Source organism: Argopecten irradians, chromosome 15, assembly GCF_041381155.1.
Source record: "Argopecten irradians isolate NY chromosome 15, Ai_NY, whole genome shotgun sequence".
NCBI lineage: Eukaryota > Metazoa > Mollusca > Bivalvia > Pectinida > Pectinidae > Argopecten > Argopecten irradians.
The window spans coordinates 24,126,801-24,143,194 of NC_091148.1; the positions used below are offsets into that span (position 1 = coordinate 24,126,801).

Here is a 16,394-nt window from a genome sequence, read left to right on the forward strand (position 1 = left end):
AATACATTATGTGGAGCACGTGAAGGTTATTATCATAATTCTAAATAATACCATTATGTGCAATACTGGATCAAATTTACTTAATCTTTCTTTCAAAAGTTTCATCGATTGAAACATTTACTTGCATTAATGAAATATTACCTTTTGAATTAGTAAATAAGAACATGGCACTAATATATGTAACGTTAACTATATATAACTATATATGCTTTGTAAACCTTACATATCTCAGCGATCTACAAGAGATTGACAAGATGGCTGCGCCCTATGATGTCTCGTTCGGACGAGCTCATTTTCAGAAGGTCTAGCAAAGGTATTTCTACACGATATTTATTAAATCGCTGCGCTACATGATGGATACACGTTTCTGTGATGATTTAATATCCCAGTTGGACCACATAATTATGCGCGTTAGTAGATATTAGTGAAGCAAATATTGAAGCTATATCTATTGTATGTCTAAAATTTGAACTATGACCTTTATTCTCGCATGTACTGACACAAGGTTTTTGCGCACGTGTCACGACAGAGAATTCGTCACGCTCTATTGACGCGCACCTTACCCAACCACTTGGTGATTATTTTGTGTGAATAAACAGTGAGTTATTGTATCTGACTAACTATGACAAAGAGTAAAAGTAAGAAGCGAAAAAAGAAAGATACAGACGACGGTGATTCTACTGGCAGTAGTAATAACTCGACAAGTACAGTAAGCAGTATATTAAATGCTGTAAGTGGTGTGTTGTATGGAAGCCCGCCTAAGCCAACGAACACTCCGGTAACGTCAACACCTAACCCAGCAAGGGCAGCATGTGGGAAAGACATTGAAACAAAAAGTGCGGATGTCATTCTAAGCGAGAATCAACACGCAGAAACAAGTCGAAAACTTGACTTCATACTTGAAAAAATTCAAAAGTTAGATAAGTTGGATGCAATAGAACAACATCTTTCTCGTTTGACAACTAGAGTTACTGAAGTGGAAAAGAGAGTAAGAGACACTGAGCAAAGGTGCAATGAGTTTGAAGCAACATGTAATTTCGTGTCAGGCAAGCTGGAGGAGATAAGCACCAATGGAGGCGATAATACTGAACTCTTAGAAACGATTAGAGATCACGAGACAACCATTTATAACCTTGGTAAGGACGTGGACGCATTCAAAAGGGAACGGGATGAAATGAAGCAAACCATTTTAGATCTTCAATGTAGGTCCATGAAATACAACCTAGTATTTACAGGGTTAGCTGGTGAATCTCGTAATGAAAATACTATGTCTCTCCTCAGAGACTTTATCTACGTTGAACTTGGAATACAGGAAAGAATCGAGTTCGCTAACGTACATAGATTTGGCAGAAGTGCAAATGGGAAACCGCGACCAATAGTGGCCAGGTTCATATACCAAAAGGACCTACAGTATGTGAAAAGCCAGTCATTTCGGCTCAAAGGCACGAGTTTTGGTATCCATGAACAGTATCCTGGTGAAATTGAGGAAAGGAGGAAAAAATTGTACCCGGTACTCAAACATAATAAGCAGGCCGGCAACGACGCAAAGCTAGTCCGGGATAGACTATACATCAATGGTAGACAGTACATTGAACATCATCCGCCCGAAAATGGCCACGAAGGACTCAGCGCCAATTACTTACAACTTAACAAGACATACACAACAACAAACAGATCTGGAAACGACAGGCCCACTACTTCCACCGGAAATGGAAGTAAGCAACCCACTCCCTCCACCAATCGGCATGTGGCATCGGACAGACAGAATGGCCATGTTTCGCCTAGGAAAGTATTGCATAGTCACCAGAATCATAACCATGCAACATACCCGGAGCAAAACATTGACAGAGGAAACCAAAGGCCATGGCACCAACTGCGTCACACACACGGACAACAAGACAACAGATAGGATCCAGAGGAGAGTGATGAGTTATCAATCCTTTCATGGAACATTGGTAAAGGACTCAGTTACAAATTGAAAGATAATGATTTTCTTAAAATTGTGTATAAGCATGATATTATTTGTTTATCTGAATGCTAGATTTCCAGCAATGATGACATCTCATTACCTGGTTATTTTTCTCATAATTTTCCAAGAACCACGGGTAAAGGAGGCAGTGTGGTTATTTTCTATAAAATCAAATATTGTCCAAACATACAGATTGTCGAAAAATTGAATGATTGTATTTTTTGGTTAAAATTCAAAGCCTTACCTGAGCCATTTTACCTATGTTTTTGCTACTTCCCTCCAGAAAACAGTGTTTTTTATCAGAATCGGGAAATAGATCTATTCCATCAACTTGAAGAGTCTATAGCGAGTTACAAAACAAATGGTAACGTTTTTGTTATGGGTGATCTTAACGCCCGAACGGGTTTGCGAACAGATTATATTGTTAATGACGGATTAGGTAGGTTAGAAAATACAAACAATTTGAACTACGATAATGATAATGATATAGAAGAGCGTAACAATATGGACAAAACTATAAACTCATTTGGTAGAAAACTGATCGCCTTATGTAAGTCTGCGGGCATGCGCATTGTAAATGGCCGCCATCAGGATGATAAACAAGGAAATTTTACATTTTTTTACCACTAATGGAGCAAGTCTAATTGATTACCTACTAGTAGATTGTGGATGTATGTCGTCCATACGATCGTTTACCTCAGGTGAATTTAATACTTTGTCAGATCATTCTCCAATCTCTTTTAAGATTGATTGCAGTCTTTCAGTTGGTAAAGATACTGTTGCAAAAGATAATGTTAAACCCTATTCTGGGAAAGTTTTCAGAAATATCAAATGGAACATTGAAAATAATCACGTTATAGCAGATGGTTTGTTAGATATAGTAGCAAATTTACATGAAGTTTGTAATATGTCTTTTAACTCTAAAGAGGATGTTGATAACTGTATTGACATCTTTTCTGGTATGATTAGTGAAGTCGTCTTGCCAAATTGTGACGTAAAATCTGTAAAAGTTTTGCCAAATGATGGGCAAAGGAAATACAGAAATGATAAAGAAGACAAACCCTGGTTTTCAGATTAATGTAAAAAGAACTACATCGAATACAGAAACGCTTTAAAAGATTATAATAAATGTAAATCGATTGAAAATCACTCAACACTTATTGATAAGAAAAAACGATATAAGAAATTAGAATGTAGACTTAAAAGGAAATACAAACTTCAAGAAGGTAACATGATGGAAACTTTAAGAAAATCTAACCCGAAACATTTTTATAAGTATTTTTCAAAAGGGCCTAGTCAAATACCTCGGTCAAATATCAATATGGAAGATTTTGTGGAACATTTTAAAATGTTAGGAGGGGGTAACGATGGCATTGTTAACCAAGGTCGCTTAGGCGATGACATAGAATCCACTGTCTTCGACGAATTGGATAAACCGATTACAGAAGACGAAGTCCACATCGCTATTCGAAATATCAATCGGAATAAAAGCTGTGGGGAAGATGGTATTTTAAATGAACTTTTCTTAGACTTTGAGGACATTCTCATTCCTCATATACCAAACCTATTCACAAAAATATATGACTCTGGATTTTTCCCAGAGATGTCGTCACGTGGTAATATAATACCTATTTACAAAAATGGCGATGTCAATAAAACATGTAACTATAGAGGTATCACGTTGGTTAGCTGTATGGGTAAACTATTTACATCTATTTTAAATAGACGACTTTTAAATTGGGATAAAGAAAATAACGTCATTACTGACGCACAGTTCGGTTTTAAAGAAGGTTGTTCAACAGTGGATGCAATCTTTGTTCTCCAATCATTAATTAATAGAGCTTTGAAAAATAAAAATCGTCTGTATTGCTGTTTTGTAGATTATAAAAAAGCTTTCGATTTGATTAATAGAAGTCACCTTTGGAGCAAATTAATTAAACAGGGAATACAAGGAAAACTACTAAAAATTATAAAATCGCTGTATGATAATGTCAAATCATGTGTTAGATACGAAGGTCATGTTTCAGATTATTTCCCTAATAGAATCGGACTCTTTCAAGGCGAAATATTGTCACCAATTTTGTACAGTCTTTTTGTAAATGATTGTGAAATTAACTTCATAAATGAAAACTGTCCATCAATTGAATTACGCATGATTACTATATTTTTACTAATGTACGCGGATGATTCTGTTTTGTTAGCCGAATCGCCAAGTGCCCTGCAATCATTGTTAGATGCATTGCAGAAGTACAATGATAAATGGAAGCTTACACTTAATATTCAAAAAACGAAAATTATGATTTTTAGAAATGGTGGTCATGTTAGAGAAAATGAGAAATGGTTTTACAACAATAACGAAATCGAAATTGTAAATGAATTTAATTACCTTGGAATGCTGTTTAATTTCAATGGTAAATTTAATAAAACACAAAAGCATGTAGCCGAAAAGGGAAGGAAGGCTTATTTCAGAATCATGAATAAAATGAAAAATAATTATTTCAATGCAGAGACATTGTGCTCAGTTTTTGATACATACGTGGCCAGTGTTTTAGGCTATGCTAGTGAAATATGGGGATTTCACAAGGCACAAGATGTCGAGAGGGTACACTCGAACTTTTGCAAAAATATTTTAGGTGTAGGTAAAAAGACTTGTCATGATATGGTGTATTGTGAACTAGGAAGATTATCATTACAAAATAAAAGAAAATTAAAAATTTTGAAATATTGGGTTAAAGTCAAAAACACTGAAAACTGCATTCTGAAAGCCTGTTACGAAAATAGACAGTCTAGCAACGACAATTGGATTGTAAATATAAAATCAGAATTAGATAGGTTAGGCTTAGGATACCTTTATAATAGTTATTTAGATGGGAAAACAATATACAAGATGATTGAAAACAAATTTTATCTTATATATTTTCAAGACCTGACAAGTGATATCAGTAATTCCTCTAGGGGCTTTTTATATCAGCATTTAGTAGATAATTTTGATCTACAGTATTATCTTAAGAAACCTATTGAACAACGATATAAGAAGTGTATTTCTAGAATAAGAATGTCATCACATAATCTAAAAATTGAAAGCGGAAGATATATCAACACTCCGAGAGAAAATAGAACATGTACTTTTTGTAACAAAAACGAAGTGGAAGACGAGTTTCATTTTATATTAAGATGTCCATTTTATTCAGATATTCGGAAAAAAATATATTAAACAATACTACTTGCGTAAATCTAGTGTTTTTAAACTTGTTCAATTATTATCCGTGAATAATGTCAAAGAACTTCATAATCTTGGCAAATATTTACACTTAGCATTTAAGCGCCGGGAAAATGTTTAGATTAAATACTATCTTAAAGTTTGTAACTTTAATTTGCGATTGCTGTTATAATTGTTTAAGTGAACAGTCCTTTTCACTCTCCTACCAATTAAATGATTTTCGTAGAAGACAATTCATTCAGACATGTACATTGATAATTATTAATTAAGAATTAGAAACTAGAGAGAATAAGCCATGATGCTGTATATGGATGAGTGAGAGAGTGTGAGACTGTATATGTATGAGAAGGCGTGTAAGGGTGCGCGTGTGTGCGTGCGTGCGTGTGGGTGAGGGTGCGTGTGTGCGTGCGTACGTCCGTACGTGTTAAAATGGGTGTGTGTATGTGTGTGTGAATGTGCAATGTAGTATTAGGGTATGAGCGTTTACATGTTACACTATTACATAATATGATAACTGAATTGTGTTTTTATATACCAGTAATAAGTTGTAAAGCTTAAACTAATAAAGAAATTGAAATTGGATCTAGATATTTCTATCGATCCCTATGTATTGTTATTGTACTTAAAATATACCTGATTAAATTTTGATCTAAAATACTGGAGTGATTCAGATCTTCCTCATGATCACTATCTCGGTGCGGTAGTAATAACGTGGATACAAATTTATTTTAAAGATGCTCCACCGCCGACAGAGCATAAATGATATTAATCACTTGAACAATAATTGGTGTTTAATCGTGTATATATATGTCTTTTTAACACAAAAAATATTATAAAATAATTTATTTTGCCTTTGGTGCATGCGCAATCAGTACTTCATTCAATATAGGATATAGTGCCACGGAATTTTTTCGGGATGCAATTAATTATTTTTTGTAACTTTAACTTGAAGTGAAATTAGAAACTCAAACTGTTCAATGGTGGTAATGGTGTAAAGTAAGTAACTTTTGTAACTGAAGAAAAATACCAAATCGTCTGATCCTGTTTTTGATAGTGAAAAAATCCCATTTGTCAGCGGTGGAGCATCTTTAAAGCAAACATTTCTAACCAGTTTAAATCCAGGTCCCTATGTGTACAATACACAACTGATTCACCCGATTCAAAATTAGTGTGTATGTCATCAGATACATATACATTAACTCATTTGTATATGAAAGATTTTTTTTTTTTTTTTTTTTTTTTTTTAGTTTTTTATATTTTCTTTATATTCGTTCAGTAATACGCGTCGGAAAGATGCATTGTACTATGATAGAGACATACAATTCACTACTGCCGTAGAACTGGTGCTACACAGAGCTGTTGTCGCGATCTCAGGGTGGAGTTTTATTTATTTTTTTAATAATCGATGTGTCGGCTCGTGAATTAGAACTAAATGATGAATATAATCTGAAGCTTTTCGATCTGCTGGTAACTTTTTCAGGCGTTTTCGGATAAAAGTGTAAAAAAAATCATCTACCCATATCCATTACCATCACATTGGGAGGATACTCGCATCGTAATCACCTTACAGTAATAGACACCAGCAGGACTCGAAAACGTTCTACCACCAGAGTATACTTGACTACATCAAAATCAAAAGGCTGATTCTACCTGTTCGGTCTATAAAGGTGAGTGGACAACAGTTTATACCTGGCATTGACATTTCTAGATAACGTAGACGGAAAAGTCAGTTCTAGTAAGAGTTTAGATTCTTATTAAAGCCGGACTCGTACCCGGAAACGAATTACGTACGTGACGGTCATTTGTTTATTATAATGTTGATTCAATATGGAAATGCTGTCTGTAAAATTCGATCTTCTTGGATTCGAAAATGATTTTAACCTGACACGCTATCAGATAAATGTACATTCAAAATATCCTAATTACCAAATGGTTTATGTTGAGGTGAGGGTAAGTACTTAATGTTAATTAGTTTAATTGTAATTAATGTATATGGACTGACATCAAAGGTAAATTCGTCATGTAGCGTTTTGGGTATTATCTAAATAGGTGGAACACTGGCATTATATAGACTACTGATTTGGTTTGGAACGAGGGAGGTACTTACGTTTTACCCAACATTCTATCATCTGATAAAAAGGGATATGTGCTGTATTCTGAATTCCTCCTGCGTGAACACTAATGTGAGGTCAGTTTCAAAAGAAGTAGTAAATTTTGTTTATGAGCTTATAAACCTAAAAAATATGCGTTCAATCACCATAATTGATATCATTGGCGTGTCAAGTAATAACGCTTTTATCCTAGTACATAGCGGAAGTATGTATATATGGTCAGTCTAGAACGTCAAAAGGAGATCAGAGAGAACCATCAATGTGTATAAAAAGAGTGTTGACATCACGTAGATTATTTGTATTATATATAGTAAGGAGGGTGATTAATAATCGTAACTATTTAACGAAGATACAAAATCATGCGCTGATACACAATGTAGCAGGTTTTATGAGAGAGTTGAAAATGCTATCTACATATACAATACAATCGGTAAAAGGTTTCACTAAATTATCCTAAAGGCTAAAAGTTTTTTTTCTAAACAAAAAGCTGAATAGATAAATAAATGCATAAATAAATTAATAATGAAATTCCTCGTCATCAAATTTTGAAAACAACGTGACTTGTGTTGAGTGTTAACTGACTCACCCTAACAAGGATCTATTAATAGACTAACAATACACAGGTGTTATTGTATTCCTACACCGAGTACTGGCCTCATTCGTGTCTATAGTGTATAATCGATACGGGAATGTCACGATTTTGGTAACATTTTAAAAACTAGGTACATTATTTTGCGATGATTTATTTTGATTTTAGGATAGTTTGTTTACATTGGATTACATTTTATTGGTGTTCCCTTGTCTCTATAAATAAGCGGGTTTAAAGGCAATAGCATGACTTAAATAAGGACTATCGAGTGATAGTTGATCATTACTTCTAAAACGACACTTTCCTCAACCCGTCTTATAACCTGAGTCAACAGGACAGCTTAAAGGCAAGTTTACTTTTTACTTTTTCTTTCTTATTTCTCCTTTTATAGAGAGGCATTCCTATACCCCAACCAACATTGTTACAGCCACGTTTGATCACATACAAAATGTAGTTTTGTCATAATCAGAGTTCATGAAAATATTTCGATCGAGATCTTGATATAAAAGAGGACTTATTCTCGGCATGAACATTTTCGCTTATTTTAGTTAACATTAAATCTCCGTGAATATGTCAACGCGTAACTATATCATTGTCATTTTATCATATAAAGTAATTAGACTATTGACGCACAGCGCGAAAACCATTAAACTGTGGAAAATATGAAAGTTAAATGTTGTTAGATTTCAGACCCCAAAAGTAAAAAAAACTAAGACAAAGATATTTTAGAAACTAGCAGTTAGACGAGATAAAGCTTCAAACGTTCTTAAAATCTTTTTAAAAAATCGAAATCTTCTCTGAATACGATAAATTGCAATGAAATGAATTATGTTTGAAATGCATAACCTGCAACGGTTTAGTTGGAATATGTTGTGTGTATTTTCCCATGTGTTATTTTGCCTGGTAGGTTATAGAAAATCACAAGGACACAAAACAGAAAGTAACACAACAATGTCCTTACCTGACAATAATGTCTAAATTTACCGTATCCACATCGAGGTTGGTTAGGGATGATGAAGTTTTACGATTTAAATGGTGATTACAGGAGGGGGGTAATAAAGAAGTAATTAATCATTTAAAAGAACAGCATGATTTGTAAAACAAAACTCAAAGCTTAATGATTCATTACCTTTAATTACAGATGAACATTTTTTCGATGACTTCCATGGCCATGACAACAGTCTCCCTGGTGATTCGGTACTGTGGTACAGCTGTTGGAATGTCGGCCAGTGAAGCAGCTCAGTTTTCTGTGAGTGGGTCCTACTCCGCTACCATCTCAGTAACTTCTGACAGCACCTCGTGAGTCTTCTGTATTCAAAACCTAAAAGAAAATGTTGTTTCAGAACTGAACGATGCATTTGCTATCTTGATAAAAGCTTTGTTTTTTTATATAAATGGATGCATATCCTGTCATTATACGTTAGAATTGTTTTAATTCTGTTGCAGTTGTATAAAAGGAAATTATCTTCTCAAAGTAAAATTGCTGAGTGTAGTTGCGACCCGCAATTTGGTCCTATTCTTACTGCAAATTGTACTGGATATCAGGCCAAAAAATATGTCTGTTTAGGTTACATTGGCAACAAAACATATGGTCGGTAGGTCGGGTGCCTTTTACTCTAAAGTGTTTAGGTACCACGTGTTCATCTGCCTTTATTATGAGCATGCCGAGTCCTCAGAGCTGCCTAACTAATATTTGCAATCACTTAACATTTTATACTGATTGCTTTACTGGTTGAATATGTTAATTTTGTCAGTATAATGTGACCGGGTTGTATGTTGCTTGCAATTGCCGTCTTTGGAGATATAGCACTGTAAAAAGGACAATAGTTCCACTATACAAGAAGACAATCTCCCAAAGCACACACCACTCACTTCATACACGCAACATACCGCAAACATGGCAGGCCGTTCCTACATGGCATTGGCTGTTAATAGGACGTTAATTTAATTAAACAAACAAATGTGTAACGTCCTATTAACAGCTATTGTAAGTAAAGGATGACTTCCCTTGTATATGCTGTGAGACTTGTTTGAACCGGAACAGGTCCATTATTACAGGGATGAACGCTCCATTGAAGGTCATCATAAGTAAGGCAGTGATATGTTAAGACACAGAAGGAAATTACCAAATTCCAACTAATCGCTTTCTTCCGATTTCACATCGGTCCCAACTTGACATTGTGTCCACCTCTACCTAAAGCCAGTCCACGTTTACCAGATTTCCTTTCGGTAATTCGGTTAGACGAAATGTGACATATTCTTACAATTAATATTTAAAATATTTTTTCTAGGTACACCATATCTTCCTCTGGGATGCCTGATCACGCCTGGCAATCTGTCAACCCAAACTCACCTACTAACCAGAATCACGTCGTCACGGTACCGAAAACTCCAACCGTGGCTTCCACAAAGGGTTGTCTCCCCATGGGACAGATTGCTATCACCAGGACAGGGGTGTCGCTGTACAACCCCCTGGCACAAGGTTACGTCAACGCCGTGGAAGGTTCTAGTGCCGAGACTTTCGACAGTTGTGACGGCCATCCTACCAACAGGGGAGACTACCACTATCACAAGTTGCCTCAGTCCTGTCTGTGGCAGAACGAGGCTGATTACCTCATCGGGTTGGCCATGGACGGATATCCGATATACGGTCCGAATACAACCGGATAGTAAGTATCCACGTACATTTTAGGGGCGAACATGTCCAGTGTGTCATGTAAAAGATAATAATAAAAACAGTTATGGATTTTATGTAATTATGAACCCTTGGCATCTTCCATTAAGGATTTAGAATTCGTAATATTTCTAACATAAATATTTACAGTTTCGCTTGGTTGACGACCTCTGACCTTGACGATTGCCACGATATGACAGTGGGAGGAGAGTACCGTTACGTAGCCACAACAGACTTCCCCTACCTCCTCGGCTGCTACAACGGCGTTGTACTCGATTCGACCTTCGACACGACGTACGGCTGCTCCAGCTCAACTGGTGAATATCAAATGTTCTCACTCTACCATGTGTCTCTAAATCCTTTCGCAACGTTTAAAACATATATATTTGACAAAAATTCACATACATGTAGCTGGTTTTCAATTTGCAGAGACTATTTCAATGTGCTTTAGGCGGTTTCTATATGCAGGTTTGCTGTGGTGTTGTTTTTAATTTGACCTGTCTATGAATACCACCAAAATGAGACATTTATGGTTTTCATAATCACGTAGACTTCACATACGTGTATAAGCAAAATTATATTGAGATTTTGATCGGGAGAAAAGTCGTTTTAACGATGTGGTCATATTACAGAGATGATTGATTAGGTAGTTTTACTCTTGATGTTCTATCAGTGAACAAATACAGCAAGGGTTTGTATTATTCTGGTTTCAGTGCCTCAATCAGAAGTATTTGTTAACACAAAAGGTTTCATTTGCTTTTCAGATTATTCCTCGTGGAATGGATACCCTTGCAGTTGTCATGAGTTGACTTCGTCGAAAGCACATTCACCAGGAACATCATTTACCCGGGTGGTCACGTTAGTCGCTTTAGTTGTCCTAACAACAGTCATCAGACAATTTTGAAGCTTTTTGATTGAAGAATCCGGTCGACTGTGTAACAGCGAGAAAATTTCTTGACGTTCGAATGTATTTTCAGTTGCATCAGTTATTTGACGATTTACGAATCAGAATATTTCCGTAGAACAATATGACAACTACCTTTCGTGAGGACCGGTTGAGTGTGTGATTACGTATTAACGCCGTGTATCGGCGAGCGTGTGATTTTTTTGGACGTCTGGCCACTCTATTGTGTTCCTCTGTGAACGTTATATTTGGTGGCAGCGGTGGGATCATGCCATGCTAATGTACTTTAAATTACGCACCTACCCGTTAAGTACCTCTTGTACAAGAGATATTCGGCGGCAATGGTGGAAATTGTGACATGTCTATCCACGCAAGATATGCAACGTTAAGTGTAGTAATGGATAAGTCACTACTTTGATGAACTTTCCTGCTGGTCGGGACATGTTTTACAATATACGTATAACGTAATTTCAGAACGGATAGGTCATTAACGAAAATAATATATCTGTATCATAAGTCACAGAATATAACGCATGGCGAACGTTTGACCAAATGACCTTAGCTTAGATTTCCCTCACGTGTTAATTTCTACAATTACAGTTTAGAATCAAGTAGTTTCTGTTAATTATTTTTTATAACAATGACGATGATGGGTTCTTGTTATAATGATGACTTCTTGATGTACATGTAATGATAATGATTCCTGTATGTGATGATAAATTTTTGTTTTTATGATGGTGATTTCTTGTTATAATGATGGTGATTTCTTGTTATAATGATGGTGATTTCTTGTTATAGTGATGGTGATTTCTTGTTATAATGATGGTGATTTCTTGTTATAGTGATGGTGATTTCTTGTTATAATGATGGTGATTTCTTGTTTATAGTGATGGTGATTTCTTGTTATAATGATGGTGATTTCTTGTTATAATGATGGTGATTTCTTGTTTTCTTGTTATAGTGATGGTGATTTCTTGTTATAATGATGGTGATTTCTTGTTATAATGATGGTGATTTCTTGTTATAATGATGGTGATTTCTTGTTATAATGATGGTGATTTCTTGTTATAATGATGGTGATTTCTTGTTATAATGATGGTGATTTCTTGTTATAATGATGGTGATTTCTTGTTATAATGATGGTGATTTCTTGTTATAATGATGGTGATTTCTTGTTATAATGATGGTGATTTCTTGTTATAATGATGGTGATTTCTTGTTATAATGATGGTGATTTCTTGTTATAATGATGGTGATTTCTTGTTATAATGATGGTGATTTCTTGTTATAGTGATGGTGATTTCTTGTTATAATGATGGTGATTTCTTGTTATAGTGATGGTGATTTCTTGTTTTCTGGTGATTTCTTGTTATAATGATGGTGATTTCTTGTTATAGTGATGGTGATTTCTTGTTATAGTGATGGTGATTTCTTGTTATAGTGATGGTGATTTCTTGTTTTCTTGTTATAGTGATGGTGATTTCTTGTTATAGTGATGGTGATTTCTTGTTATAATGATGGTGATTTCTTGTTATAGTGATGGTGATTTCTTGTTATAATGATGGTGATTTCTTGTTATAGTGATGGTGATTTCTTGTTATAGTGATGGTGATTTCTTGTTATAGTGATGGTGATTTCTTGTTATAATGATGGTGATTTCTTGTTATAGTGATGGTGATTTCTTGTTATAATGATGGTGATTTCTTGTTGATTTCTTGTTATAGTGATGGTGATTTCTTGTTATAGTGATGGTGATTTCTTGTTATAATGATGGTGATTTCTTGTTATAGTGATGGTGATTTCTTGATGGTGATTTCTTGTTATAGTGATGGTGATTTCTTGTTTTCTTGTTATAATGATGGTGATTTCTTGTTGATTTCTTGTTATAGTGATGGTGATTTCTTGTTATAGTGATGGTGATTTCTTGTTATAGTGATGGTGATTTCTTTTTTTATGATGGTGATTTCTTGTTTAGTGATGGTGATTTCTTGTTATAGTGATGGTGATTTCTTGTTATAATGATGGTGATTTCTTGTTATAGTGATGGTGATTTCTTGTTATAATGATGGTGATTTCTTGTTGATTTCTTGTTATAGTGATGGTGATTTCTTGTTTTCTTGTTATAATGATGGTGATTTCTTGTTGATTTCTTGTTATAGTGATGGTGATTTCTTGTTATAGTGATGGTGATTTCTTGTTATAGTGATGGTGATTTCTTGTTATAGTGATGGTGATTTCTTGTTATAGTGATGGTGATTTCTTGTTATAGTGATGGTGATTTCTTGTTTTCTTGTTATAGTGATGGTGATTTTTCTTGTTATAGTGATGGTGATTTCTTGTTATAGTGATGGTGATTTCTTATTTTCTTGTTATAGTGATGGTGATTTCTTATTTTCTTGTTATAGTGATGGTGATTTCTTGTTATAGTGATGGTGATTTCTTGTTTTCTTGTTATAGTGATGGTGATTTCTTGTTTTCTTGTTATAGTGATGGTGATTTCTTTTTTAGTGATGGTGATTTCTTGTGTGATGGTGATTTCTTGTTATAGTGATGGTGATTTCTTGTTTTCTTGTTATAGTGATGGTGATTTCTTGTTATAGTGATGGTGATTTCTTGTTATAGTGATGGTGATTTCTTGTTTTCTTGTTATAGTGATGGTGATTTCTTGTTTTAGTGATGGTGATTTCTTGTTATAGTGATGGTGATTTCTTGTTTTCTTGTTATAGTGATGGTGATTTCTTGTTTTAGTGATGGTGATTTCTTGTTATAGTGATGGTGATTTCTTGTTATAGTGATGGTGATTTCTTGTTATAATGATGGTAATTTCTTATAGTGATAATACATTGTAGTTCTTTATGTTCTATAATCCCAGATGATTTCATGATTTTTACGACCCATTTCATTTGTCATAGTCCAACATTAGTACGTTTATAACTTTTCAGTGTGTGCTTTAGATCATGCATTTCATTCATTTTTGTGAAAATCTTACAAAGCTTTTTCTTTTCCATTGTTTTTTATGATTTTGCCCTAAATAACATTTGCTAATGATTTTTATACAATACCGCAATATTGCATAATCATAGCCAGTGTTAAATACGTGGACAAAACAGTATATAATACGATCTAAGGTAAAATGGATTGTCATATTCATAACGTTGATGTAATAGTTGAACAGAAATCAAAATAAACTTATTTCATACATGTTTATGATGTTTTCATTTTAGAATTGACAACATGAAATAACAAAAAATATTTTTTGTTGTTTTATTTCACTGTATACAAGATAAAAGCAAAATAATAAACAGTTATTGCCTGGTAACAATCTATTTGGAAGATCTATAACCCGTCCAAAACTTTATTTAGAGTTCTATTTAATAAATATATTGTCAAAATTGACCTAAATGAACGAATCAAATAAACATATAATAAAATTCAACTATATTGGGCTTTAAATCGACATTTTGCTATTCGTTGGAATATTTATATTCCATTTGGTTTCAGTATATTGATTTGTTGTTTTATATTATAGACATCTACAACGTCAATGAAATTGAAGTTGACCGTTTTATTATAAACGAAGAATACATGTAACTAAAAAAATCGTAGTATTTATTTAGTGTAATTGTTTCGAATAGAAGACAAGCAAAGTAAACAGTATGCCTTCAAAAGTCATTTGATCTACACATGGTAAACGCAGTCAAAATTAATGTTCTATCGGGATATCGATAAAATTAAAAAAAAAAAAAAAAAAAAAAAACGTATACAAATATAGATTTACATCATCACTGAGATATAAAATTTCTCATCACGAATTAAGAAATTCAGCGTGACACTCGTGCCAGAAACTTCAGAAATAATCAATAAATCATTTACTGGTTTTCATTAGAAGAGTCTATGAATAGTTCTCATGTCATGTGATATTTTAAACTAGCGTAAGAAGTAACTAATTTTGCCAATTTTGGCGAGGAAAACAATTAAATCTCGAGACGAGTTTCATAAAATCTTATACTAATAATAAATAGACACTCATTTAAAGAAACTTCTTATAGTATGGAAAATACCAACGTCGACATCATTTTGTTACGATGGCATTGAATCCCGACGTCACGTCAATGTTTAATGACGTCAAATAATGACATCACAATCAATTTTCAGCCAATGAAAAACTTTTCAGGTTATACTATGCAAACATGTTTACGACTAACGTCATATGATATCACACAGATTTTGCGATAAAATGTCACACGTTTATTGTTTGTACATGTTGATGGATGAAATGGATGTTTTACATCACCTTAACACTTAGTACTTAGGAATCTAATTGAATAACAAATTAACCGAATAACTGATAAATCGAATGTATTTGAATTAATTTCAGGTGAATAAGATTATATAGGGATTGAATTATTTTCCTTATTCCAATAGTGGCTATGAATAGCAGAAGCTATCGACATATCCCGTGGAGCGCTTTAGCGCTCCTCGGAAGATATGTAGATAGCCGCTATGAAAATTAGAAAAATACATTCAATCCGTTATTTACATAGAAATAATTTATGAAAATAATAATTACATAGAAATAATTTATGAAAATAATAATTTACATAGAAATAATTTATGAAAATAATGATTTATTGAAAGGCTATTTTTATTACAAATTATGACACCCATATTCGACGAGAAACGAGAATAATGGAACAGCTGACTAGATGACAAAATCGTTCCATAACGTCGCGTTTTCAAGCTTCCGCCTTCCGGTCGACCTTTTTTTTAGCAAATGACAAACGATAAACAAGAAATATTGTTAAAATAAGATTCGATTGACTTATTACAGTGAACCTTAGTTGATTCTACATAAAAAACAACACATTAAAGGTTACACATTAAAATATTATGGTGGACTATTTCTTAAATGTTATGAAACTGGCGT

The 16,394-nt window shown here is 33.9% G+C and overlaps 1 protein-coding gene across 1 annotated transcript; it reads left to right on the forward strand.

The window, feature by feature from the left end:
• The first annotated feature begins 9,030 nt into the window (after positions 1-9,030).
• On the forward strand, positions 9,031-12,245 carry LOC138309220 (uncharacterized). Its single transcript, XM_069250376.1, has 4 exons — positions 9,031-9,188; positions 10,181-10,558; positions 10,714-10,880; positions 11,328-12,245. Exons 1-4 carry the CDS (start codon positions 9,031-9,033, stop codon positions 11,465-11,467), a joined length of 843 nt encoding a protein of 280 aa, XP_069106477.1. The 3' UTR covers positions 11,468-12,245.
• The last annotated feature ends 4,149 nt before the right edge of the window (positions 12,246-16,394 follow it).

Bases quoted from the DNA above. Each gene is read 5' to 3' on its own strand.
- LOC138309220 (XM_069250376.1), top strand. From the start codon at position 9,031: ATGAACATTTTTTCGATGACTTCCATGGCCATGACAACAGTCTCCCTG. The intron at 10,559-10,713 runs GTAAGTATCCAC...AAATATTTACAG, and splicing joins GGTCCGAATACAACCGGATA to TTTCGCTTGGTTGACGACCT. The intron at 10,881-11,327 runs GTGAATATCAAA...TTTGCTTTTCAG, and splicing joins CGGCTGCTCCAGCTCAACTG to ATTATTCCTCGTGGAATGGA.